The 12506-nt window shown below is 35.0% G+C and overlaps 1 protein-coding gene across 1 annotated transcript in view; it reads left to right on the forward strand.

The window, feature by feature from the left end:
- The window catches only part of GRID2 (glutamate ionotropic receptor delta type subunit 2), a 1408631-nt gene that overhangs the window by 871719 nt on the left and 524406 nt on the right, over nucleotides 1-12506 (forward strand). Inside the window, exon 5 of the mRNA XM_064584815.1 lies at nucleotides 4249-4302. Coding sequence (XP_064440885.1) covers nucleotides 4249-4302 — 54 coding nt within the window. The remainder of the gene's footprint in view (nucleotides 1-4248; nucleotides 4303-12506) is intronic.

Genomic DNA, 12506 nt, shown 5'->3' on the forward strand with positions numbered 1-12506 from the left:
GAGGAGCAGATTATGAAGGAAAATCCATATTTCCTTTCTGTTATTTTGATAACCAAACATACAGGAGTCTCCATTGGATAGTTTTTTCCTGCTGACTTGCCCAAGCATAATGCTGACTTAATAGCTCTGGCATAATATCATCTTTTGAGGAGGGTTTCTTATCGTTATGGTAATAAAATTTTTATTAATTTTAGGATCTTCAATATTTCATAGCAGTCTAAAATTTCTTGAAATTTTGGACTAAAATATACAATTAGTATTTACTAACTTGCTAGACATTTATAAGAATCCACAGAATGGGCGCCTGGGTGGCTCAGTGGTTAAGCGTCTGCCTTCGGCTCAGGTCATGATCCCGGGGTCCTGGAATCGAGCCCCGCATCGGGCTCCCTGCTCGGCGGGAAGCCTGCTTCTCCCTCTCCCATTCCCCCTGCTTGTGTTCCTGCTCTCGCTCTCTCTCTCTGTCAAATAAATAAATAAAAATCTTAAAAAAAAAATAAAGTAAAAAAAATAAATAAAAAGAATCCACAGAATGAGAACACACAACTATAGCAATGATGTGCTCAGATATAAAATAGGTTCCCAGTGAAAAAAAAGGAAAAAAATCAATTGCTTAATCCCTTTCATTGGCTTCAAATATGTTTACTGCTGAAGGAGGAGATGAGATACTTAGGTAAGGAAGATGGGGAAAGGAAACCATTTTCCCTCTTTGAGTTCTAATGTAACTGTGGAAATAAATATAAAGGTTTAAAAAATTCTAGGATATCTTATAGTCACTTCTTAATCTTTTATCCAGAAGTAGTTCAGTCCTTCTAATTAACAATGCCACTAGTCCGATATAGCATTACTGAGACTGAGGTATATCAGGTGAAAAGGGATTAATATTACTAAAAAATAGAAAAACTATCAGATGATTTGATTTGGCTTTACAATATCTAGTTGGCTTTTGTTATCCACACAAATCGCTGCGAATTTCTTTTTATTTAAATATGTCTCTCCTTAGAATGTTCATTATATGTTAGCTCAGTGTGATAATGTATGGAAAGCATAAACCACATTATCACTCCTTTCCATCTTTTTTTTTTTAATCTGAGGTAATTTTACTATTCTGAAGGAGATATATATATATATATATATATACAAACACACATACTATATACCAGTATAGGTATAGTAGTATATTTTATTTTATCTGTACAATATACCTATTCTAGTCATTTAAGTGAAAGAACTCAAAGCTTACCAGATTTCCAAAGTCTAGGCTATTGAACTGCCTGTCATCTTTTTTTGCCCCTTACTAAATGCTCCTTCCATTTATAGTTGTCGGTTCCCTTTTTAACTGGTGGCTTTTTCACATCACTTACTTTTGGTAACATTCAATTATTAAAAAATCAGAGAACTCATGCCAGATCATTGTTGATAAAGATGTTAACATAAACCTAAGGAAAGTATATTCCTCCTCAGATGATGAATGGGAGCATTAACATTTTGTGTACAACATAGCAATAAAAAAGTTTCAAAGTTTCTTTATAACAGGGTGCTGCCTTAATACATTGATTTGAGTTGTGTATACATATTTTGGTATGTAATTAAAGGACAGACATATCTACCTTTTCCTTCTTAAGTACCTTTCTGGTATAATTTGTCTTCTTTCCCCAAAGAATACTGGGCTCATGAAAGAAGTCCTGAATATTCAACATTTATGAGAAGGCCAACAAATATTGCATGGTTTTGAAACCATGCCTTTATAAAATCACAGGATTTAAAATTACTCTAATGAGCTGTTTATTAAAATTTATTAAAGTTAGAAAAAGGTACATAGCTAAGATTAATAAAAACGCATTACATTAGATTACAATAGGCTAAATTACTCTAACAAGTAGACCCAAAATGTAATGTGTCAAGAGGTTTATTTCTGGGTTAGTACAATACCACATCAGGTAGTAGGAGAGGAATAGGGTCTGTTCCAAGAACTCAAGCTATTGTAGTAAATGATTTATTCCCTTATCTGCAGTAATATGCTAATAATCTTTTTCCTTGTTTCAAATTTATACTATGAAATGTGTTGATACTCATGAGTGAAATTAAAGACAGGAGTGAAGAAGATAATCTCCCTGCTGACCCTAAGCAAGGGAGGGTGGTAGAGTTATTAGAATCATGGCCTGAGGTGAGATATATGCCTTTCTCCTCTACTGAAACACAAGACTGAAACTGTACTTCTATACTGTTTCATGCTTTTGCCTGAAAGTTTACTTCAGGTCAGAGTGTGAAAGATAAATAAGACTAATGGTCTAGACAAATTATTAGTAAGTTACCGTTGTAACCTTTACCTTCTACCTCTTTCATAAGTGCTGTTGTACAAGAAAACTTTTCACTTAAAAAGGTCCACGGGTTAATGAAGAGTTCTTAGAGCCTGAATGTTGCTTAATCTGTCCAAATGGTACAGATTATCAAAATGAAGACAATTTAAGCTAAACTGAGTCATCTCCTCACTCTATGGCTGATATTGCTTCAGTAGTTCTTTCAATCTATATTTTGGCTTTCGTTTCTCTTTGTATTCTTGCTGTTTCTGTATTTTGGAGTCATCTCCTCACTCTATGGCTGATATTGCTTCAGTAGTTCTTTCAATCTATATTTTGGCTTTCGTTTCTCTTTGTATTCTTGCTGTTTCTGTATTTTGGTCGTGCTTTTTTTAGTCATGGGCTTTTATAAAAAACATATTTCTCTCTATTTTATCTGGAGAACTACTTTCCTTATATCAGAATCTCTGGTTTGTATTTCTTTAAATTCTTATGGAGTTCCTGCCTATTTTCCAGTACTTTTTATTGCTAATAAATTAGTGATGATTTGTCTAAGATAATTGAAGAAATATAATCATAAAATTAGAAATAAGTGCTGTCATTAATGTTATAAAGTGATTTCTAAAACTGAAAACTGCCAGTCATGTTTTCTACATTGTTTCACATATAAATTGAAAATATATTTATTTCAAAAAATGCTAATAATGATATAACTTAAAAATAAATAACATTTCTTCACTTCTATGATAATGTGTTATCTATACACTTCAGTAAATTCATAGGGACCGATGTGATACCTATTGATAGTACAAAATTTATACCAAAATTAAAAAACAAAGATTCTGAAAGTAACTATATCCTTTCAGAAAACACTGAATCATACAAGAAATATATTTCCAATTGTATTTCTCATGATTCAGTGCATCTTTCAACAGTCATTTATCAGTTGGAGGAAGAATAACCAGCAAAACACAATCACCATATTATAACAACTCCTTAATAGTTATTAGAAAGCATCATCACTTAAAACCCAATCTTTGGGCATTATTGCTGAAAATATGAGAATAATCTTTTACAAAACAGTCTCACCTAATATATGACTGTATGCCCCATGGTGTGAGTCATAAGAACATACCTTAAAATATGTGTAAGATTGGATATGGAAAGTGATACAGAAGCTATGTTTACTACACACACACACACACATATTCCACACACACACGTATGTGTGCCCCAGCTTACTTTTTTAGCCCAAGAGGGATATGTTCATTTGGAATCAATTTATTCAAAGTTAGTCAGTCAAGATTGCCCCCTATATATTGTTTGCTTTTCCTTTTGCATAAATTGTTTGTGTTTATGTAATTAGCAAGCTAAAAGCTACTGAAGTTACTCACCCATAACTTAATGCTAATATAATGTTTATTGCTTTTAGTTTTTACATTCAAATGATTTTACAATCGAATCCCCTTGGAGAACACAGCACAAAGCGTTTCAGAACACTGAGCAGTTTACTCTGAGAAAATAGCAAGCATATACACAGAGAAATAGCAGAAGATAAGAATGCTAAGTTAGAGCCAGATTATGGAGGGATATGTACTTAGATAATAGAAAGCCATCAAAGTTTATTTGGAATAGGAAATGTGATTTGAACTACACTCCCAGTTAAATTGCTATGTGGTATTATTTATTTTTTTAGTTGAAACCTGTTTTTCTAGGCTTGTGATGAATTTTATTTTCAAACTTAATTAGCAAGTCTACAGTGCATCTACACGTCAAACACAAATGCTTCTATGATGTTCAGCTAACAGTTTTCCATCTTTTATTTAATAACAAAGATCTTTCTAATGTGATATGAAGTTTTTTTGCCATTTGCAAGTATATTCATTTGGTTTGGTTTGGTTTGGTTTTCACTATTAATGCTGACTGATAGCTGGTTTGTTTTCTGTTCTAGGTTGTGGAGACTAATTTGGTTGCTTTTGACTGTCACTGGATCATTATAAATGAGGTAACACCAACTAAACCTTATTGTCAACTCTGGGTCCTGTTTTCATATAGTTAGTCACAGCATTTCCTATGGCCTTGGAATCCTAAGAGGAAATAGAACACAAAGTAAACTTTTAGCTTCCTGACTGGATGCTAACTAAAAATGGAATAAGGAGTTTTAAAAAATTATAAATGGCTTTGTATGAATAAAATAAATGGAGACCGTCTTCCCACTGAGTATCTTTTAGTCTTTTCTGTTGGCATACACTGACTGCTTCGGGAAATCATCTTTATACAAAGTACAGTTCTTCTTTGTAAGCAAAGTGAATTCCTCCCAGTGGAGTCCTTGTGTTCCATTTATATTTTAATGTTGTTTCTAGAACTTTTATATCCTCCCTCCTTACATGAGGAGTAAATAGTTCAGCATATGAATATGAATAAAAAAGAATAGATATTTTTTTCTTTTCATGATGAAATACAACTATTTTAAAATCCATCAAGTTGTCAAATGCTTTATGAAAGTTTTTTGTAAAGACAATACATAAGATTAAAAATATATTACAACATGAGAACTCTGTGAGAGAGATCGTTCCATTGGCACCTGCCAGTCAGAATTGGAAAGGACAATGAGCAGATCAGTCATGGACAAATAATGAGATCACATGAATTTGTCCTCAACAAGACCTAGCATTCTTATCATATCTATTACTTAGGAATAAAAAGAATGTATTATTTATCTGTTAGCTGTGTTACTATGGATATATAATGTAATCACCCTGTGTCATTTGTATAGTAAGTATAATATTTACTTTATAAACTCATTATAAAAATTAAGTGAGATATTACCTAATACTCTTAACATATGCTGACCAATGACACTCAATAAATGGTACTACAATAATGATTATATTACACTAAAGTTCACAGATCAGTTTCTTACATGTTAATGTGTTGAATAGTAAACATTATTCTATGAAGCATTGAGGGAATGATGTTCATAGAGGGTAAATGATTTTACACAGAAAAATAAAAATGATTCAAAGTTTCAAGTTGTGTCTTCTACACATTGGTAGAATTTTAGCATCATTCTTTTTTTTTTTTTAGCAATAATTAACATATTATGTCATATTAGTTTTAGGTGTGTAACACAAAGATTATATGTATATATATATATATATATATATATATATATATATATACACACACTTAAAAGTGATCACCACAATTAGGTACCATATGTAGCCATACAAAGTTACAGTCTTTTTTTCTTGTGAAGAGAACTTTTAAGATACACTCTCTTAGCAGCTTTCAAATATGCAATAGGATATTACTGACTACAGTCACCATGCTGTACATTACATCCCCATGATTTATTTTATAACTATAAGTTTGTATTTCTTAATCCCTTTCACCCATTTCCCCCATCCTAATCCTCCTCCTCTCTGGCACCCACCAATATATTCTCTACATCTATTAGTTTTGCTTGGTTTTGTTTGTTCATTTCTTTTGTTTTTAAGATTCCACATGTAAGTGAAATCGTAACGCATTTGTCTTTCTCTGTCCAACTTATTTCACTTAGTGTAATACCCTTACGGTTTATTCATGTTGTTGTGAATGGCAAGATTTCATTCCCTTTTATTTATTTATTTATTTATTTATTTATTTATTTATTTATTTATTTATTTATTTTTTAAGATTTTTTATTTATTTATTTGAGACAGAGAGAATGAGAGACAGAGAGCATGAGAGGGAGGAGGGTCAGAGGGAGAAGCAGACTCCCTGCCGAGCAGGGAGCCCGATGCGGGACTCGATCCCGGGACTCCAGGATCATGACCTGAGCCGAAGGCAGTCGCTTAACCAACTGAGCCACCCAGGCGCCCTCATTCCCTTTTAAAGCTGAGTAGTATTCCATTCTGTGTGTATGTGTGCATGTGTGTGTGTGTGTGTCCATTTATTAACTGATGGAAACTTAGGTTGCGTCTATATTTTGGCTACTGTACATAATGCTGCAACAAAATGGGGGTTCTTAGACCTTTTTGAATTAGTGTTCTTATTTTCTTTGAATAAATACCCAAAAATGGAATTGCTGGATCATATGTATTTTTTTTTAATTTTTTGAGGCGACATCATACGGTTTTCCATAGAGGCTGTACCAATATGCATTCCTACCAGCACTGCACAAAGTTTCCCTTTTCTCCACATCCTCCCCAACACTTATTATTTCTTATCTTTTTGGTAATATCCATTCTACCAGGTGTGAGGTGATCTCTCATTGTGATTTTGATTTGCATTTCACTGATTATTAGTGATATTGAGCATCTTTTTGTGTGCTTGTTGGCCATCTGTATGTCTGCTGTGGGAAAATGTTTGTTCAGATCCTCTGCCCATTTTTAGATTGTTTTTTTGCTATTGAGATGTATGAGTTCTTTATATATTTTGTTTTTGTTTTTGTTTTTTTTAAGATTCATTTATTTACTTTAAAGAGAGAGAAGGAGCTGAGTGGGGAGAGGGGCAGTGGGAGAGAATCTTCAAGCAGACTCCTCACTGAGTACAGAGACTGACATAGGGCTCCATCTCATGACCCATGAGATCACGACCTGAGCTGAAAGCAAGAGGCTGAAACTTAACTGATTGAGCCACCCAGGCACCCCTCTTTACATATTTTAGATATTAACCCCTTATCAGATATATGATTTGCAAATACCTCCTCCTATTCAAAAGGTTACTTTTTCATTTTATTGATGGTTTCTATCACTGTACAGAAGTTTTGTTTGTTTTGTTTTTAGTTTGATGTAGCCCTAACTTGTTTATTTTTTGCTTTTGTTGCCCTAGCTTTTGGAGTCAAATCCAAAAAGTTGTGACCAAGACTTATGTCTAAAACCTTTCCACCTTCTTTTTTTATAGGAGCTTTATGGTTTCAGGTCTTACATTCAAATCTTTAATCCATTTGAAGTTAATTCTTGTGCATGGTCTAAGATTCTAATTTCATTCTTTTGTGTAGCTGTCCGGTTTTCCCAACAGCATCTATTCTGGACTGCCTTTCCTATTGTATATTCTTGGCTCTTTTATTCTAAATTAATTGACTGAACATAAATACATGGGTTTCTTTCTGGGCTATATGTTGTGTTCCATTGATCTATGTGCCTGTGTTTATGTCAGTACCATACTATTTTGATTACTACAGCTTTGTAATATAGTTTGAAATCAGAGAGTATGATGCCTCCAGGTTTGTTCTTCTTTCTCAAGGTTGCTTTGGCTATTCAGGATCCTTTGTGTTTCCATACAAATTTTAGGATTGTTTGTTCCATTTATGTGAAAATGCCATTGGAATTTTGATGGGGATTACAAGGGTTCTGTAGATTCCCTTGGGTAATATGGACATCTTAACAATATTAATTCTTCCAATCCATCAACATGAAATATATTTTCATTTAGTTGTCCATGTCTTAGAGTTTGCAGTATAAAACTCTTTCACTTCCTCGGTTAAATTTGTTTCTCGATATTTCATTCTTTTTAAACAGTTGTGAGTGGGATTGTTTTCTTAATTTCTCCTTCTGTTTTTGCTGCAACCCATAGATTTTGGTGTGTTACAGTTCCATTTTCATTTGCTCATTCCCTTACATGTCACAAGTTCTTTTTCTCTGTCTTTTACGATTCTCTTCTTAACTTTAAGTTTTGAAATTTAATTATAAGGTATCTTGATGTGGCTGTTTTTGGGTTCCTCTTATTTGGAATTCTCTGGACTAACTGGACCTGGATGTCTGTTTCCTTCCCCAGGTTAGGGAAGTTTTCAGCCATTATTTCTTCAAATACATTTTTCCGTCCCTTTCTCACTCTGTTCTCCTTTTGGGACTTCCATGATGCAAATTTTGTTCTGTTTGATGTTGTTTTATAGGTTCCTTAAGCTATCTTTGGTTTTTGATTTGTTTTCTTTTTGCTGCTCTGACTGGTTGAGTTCTACTGCCTTGTCTTCAAGATAACTGATCCTTTCTTCTGCTTCATCTAGTCTGCTGCTGAACCTTTCTAGTGTATTCTTCGGTTGAATTATTGTATTCTTTAGCTCTATGACTTCTGTTGGTATTTTCTTATATTTTCTATCTCTCTTTGAAGTTCTCACTATTTTTATTCATCTTCTTCTGAGTTTGGTGAGCATCTTTATGACCATTATTTTGAACTCTTTATCAAGTAAATTAAATATCTCTGTTTCATTAAGGTTTTTTTCCTGAGGTTTTATGGTATTCTTTTGTTTGGAACATATTCCTTTGTTTCTTCATTTTGCTTGACTATGTTTGTTACTATGTATTGGGAAAAACAGCTTTCTCTCCCAGTCCTGAATGAGTGGCTTTGTGTAGAAGATGAACCTTCATTCAACCCTGACCTAGCTCTTGGTTGTCTCTGAAACCTCTGTGATTGCCTAAGAAACGTGATTTATTCTTGATCAGTCCCAATTGTTGAAATTGTGCCAATCCTGCCAGTGTTCCAAAGGGAGGGATCCCAGTTAACACCTGGTTTCATGCTGATTGGAAGCTCAGGCACCAATTTTTAAAGGATGCAAATATATATTGTAAACCCTGTTGGCCTCCAGACAAGTCCATGTAAAGGTGTTCCCTTGCTGACTTATAAAAATTGGGGTTCCAGACAAGTGTATAAACTCCTTTCTTGAAGCTACTGGCAAGCTGTAGTGAGGCAAGGGAGAGCACAAAGATGGCAACCTCTGGCCTATGTAGCCTCTGGATATGTGGCAGTCCTGAAGCCTGCCCCTCTGGCTGAAATTCCAGGACAAGTAAAATAGGTGTTCTTCCGAGGAAGATGTAGATGTTTCAGTCTGCTTTCTGTGCTATGGCCTGGGGATGGTAGCCTGCCAAGAACTGTCTCTCTGATTATTTCAATCCCATGGAACCCAGAAATGCAAGCCCCCTGGACCCCTGAGCCAACTGCTCAAGGGTGTCTTGTGTGTGGACTATGTATGTTTGCTAGTTTGAACAGGGCCACGGGATAGTGTGAGGCTACAGCATGCCTGCTGGCTTTAGCGGGACCACAAGAGAGTGCAGGGCTGGGGCACACCTACAAGCAAGGTAGAGTGACAGTGCAAAAATGATGCCCACCAGCACCTTCATCCCCAGAGAGAGGCCAACAGGTCCCTGCCCCTCTGGCAGATGCATTAAGATTAGCAAATGAATTTCTTTCATATATGCTCTGGGTGGGTTTCGAACTGCTGCTTTTGCACTGGGTCCTGAGGTGAATGAGTCTATGTGTAAGCCCTTTAAAAATGGAACCTCAGGGGCGCCTGGGTGGCTCAGTTGGTTAAGTGACTGCCTTTGGCTCAGGTCATGATCCTGGAGTCCTGGGATTGAGTCCCACATCAGGCTCCCTGCTCAGCAGGGAGTCTGCTTCTCCCTCTGACCCTCCCCTCTCTCATTCTCTCTCTGTCTCTCAAATAAATAAATAAATCTTTAAAAAAAAAAATGGAACCTCAGTTCCCTACAGCTCTTTGGGTCTCCTAGATGTAAGCCCCATTGGTTTTCAAAGCCAGAAACTTTGAGGGCTTATCTCTCCACTGTAGGTCCTAAGGTTTGGGATGTCAAAGGTGGGGCATACACCCCTTGCTTCTCAGGGAGAAGCTGTATTTGTGAAATACCTCTCAACTGTGTGTCATCATGCTGGGGGTGGGCTTTTTGATAACCATGTCTCTGCCTCTCCTACCCATCTTGATGTGGCTCTTTATGTGCTCAGCTGATTTCCAGTACTTTTTCAGAGGAGATTATTCCATATGCAGCTGTTGATTCAGTGTGTCCAAGTGTGAAGGTGAATTCAGGATATTCCTATACAACCTATTTATTTATTTATTTATTTATTTATTTATTTATTTAAACTTAGTTGATGTACAATATTGCATTAGTTTCAGGTGTGTGATATAGAACAAGTATTACGCTCACCACAAGTTTAGCTCTCTTTTGTCATCATACAACACTAGTATAATATTATTGACTCTATTTCTTATGATGTGCCTTTTAATCCCTTGACTTATTCATTCCATAACTAGAAATCTGCATCTTCCTCTCCCCTTCACCCATTTTGTCCATCTTCCCAACCCCCCATCATTCTGGTAACCATCAGTTTGTTCTCTATAGGTTTGATACTGCCTTTGTTTGTTTATTCATTTGGTGTTTGTTTTGTTTTGTTTTTAGATTCCAAATATGAGTGAAATCATATGGTCTTTCTCAGTCTGACATATTTCACTTAGCATAATACCCTCTAGGTCCATCTATGTTGTTGCAAATAGCACAATCCCATTCTTTTTTATGACTGCATACTATTCGTGTGTGTGTGTGTGTGTGTGTGTATCCATTTATCTATCAGTGGACACTTAGATTGATTCTGTATCTTGCCTATGCCACCATCTTGAACTTTCTCTGATGATTTTTTCCAGTTCAGCGTAAAGACACAAAACATCTTGCAAGCTTGTTTTGGGCCTGCCCAGCTTTAGGGCTACATGATTTGTTGCTGTATTTCTCGTTCAGGTTAAGACGTATTTTTCTGAGATCCCCACAGATGATAATATGTATGTGTGTGAGATCTGCTTTCCTTTTTTTATTATTATTATTTCTTATTAACATATAATGTATTTTTTGTTTCAGGGATACAGATCTGCTTTCTAATAAAGTTTTGATACCTTCTAATTTTCTAATACCTCTCAATTTTCTATCTATAATGACTAACATCAGGAGACAGAGAAGGGAAAGGGAAATCTTAGTAAATTTCAGGATAACTTTTCAAATTGGATGTTTTAATTTGTATTTTTCAGCATGGAATCTATGAGTCAAGTAAATTAGACAGTTTGCCAAATACTACACAACCATTAAGTGGTGATAAAGGGTTTAAAAACATTTTTTTTCCAGTCTAAACTTTTTTTTGGATAATTCTCCTTATAGATTTTTTTTTTTAATTTCTGCTGCCTCAGTTTTAATCTTATGGAAATGATTTATACCATTCATTTTTGTCCTTAGGTTAATTATTTTCTAGATTACTATTCTTTGAAATAAAAAATCCTCTTAGTTTTTTTCATTTTTATCTTACACCCAACTTATGATGGGGAAGAGACCACACAGATTTCCTGGTAAAAAACAAGCTGGAGTCATTTTACTTGCTTGTATCAATAGAGCCAGCTAGGAAAAAAGTGATTTATTGCCTCCTTAGAGAAATAGATTAATTAAACGAATTAATACTTAGAATTATTAAATAAAAATGTCCATTCCCTTCTATTCTTTGATAATATTACATAGGAGACCCCTGGATTACTTTTTTTTTCCATATCCAATTTAACTTCTATCAACATGCCTGAATCTTAAAAGTGTGAACCCAGGTAGAGCTTCTGGAACATCAGTGGTCATCTCTCTACTGCTTGTGTGTCTATTTGTGCTGTGGGAGAAATCACTCCTTCATATCATACAGAGGAAGTCTGAGGAGACTAGAGTGTATTTCACTAGTGACGAATATTCAGGAAATAATAATAACACTTTCTATTTTAGTATAGATTTCATAAACATTGAGAGTCTTTTTAAGCTTACAATTAAATTTCTTTCATAAAATATTAGAAGGAAAATGTTGTCTTTAAATGGATGTTCAATAATTTGGGCCACTATTTTGCAAATAAAACATTCACACAAACAAAGCGATCTAAACAGCAAATAACTCACTAACTGTTAGAAGTATAGAAGACCACAGTTCTTTTTTACCTTCTTCACACTTGGATTTTTACTGTAATAGTTATAACTATAACTTTGCCTTTACCATTCCTGAAACCCTTGTGTCCTTTTTACATGCAGCCCTTCTTACTAGTCCTTGAGCAGAGCTGTCATTTCTTTGGGGCAAGTCAGTACCACCTACCTTTGAAAAATCTGATGTTCAGTCCACAGTTTATATTTGTTATTAGTTTTATCTAGACTAGGTTCAAACATGTTTTCTGTATTTTCATTCCTAAGAAAAATCATCATTATCCATATATCTGCAGCCAACATTCTTCTAAATGATTCCATTTGGTTACCTCATTTTTTTTTTTAAAGATTTTATTTATTTATTTGACAGAGAGAGACACAGCCAGAGAGGGAACACAAGCAGGGGGAGGGGAGAGGGAGAAGCAGGCTTCTCGCCGAGCGGGGAACCATGATGCGGGGCTCGATCCCAGGACCCTGGGATCATGACCTGAGCCGAAGGCAGACGCTTAAC

Source organism: Mirounga angustirostris, unplaced genomic scaffold, assembly GCF_029215605.1.
Source record: "Mirounga angustirostris isolate CCGP_5_RB_7025 unplaced genomic scaffold, mMirAng1.0.hap1 SCAF_2, whole genome shotgun sequence".
NCBI lineage: Eukaryota > Metazoa > Chordata > Mammalia > Carnivora > Phocidae > Mirounga > Mirounga angustirostris.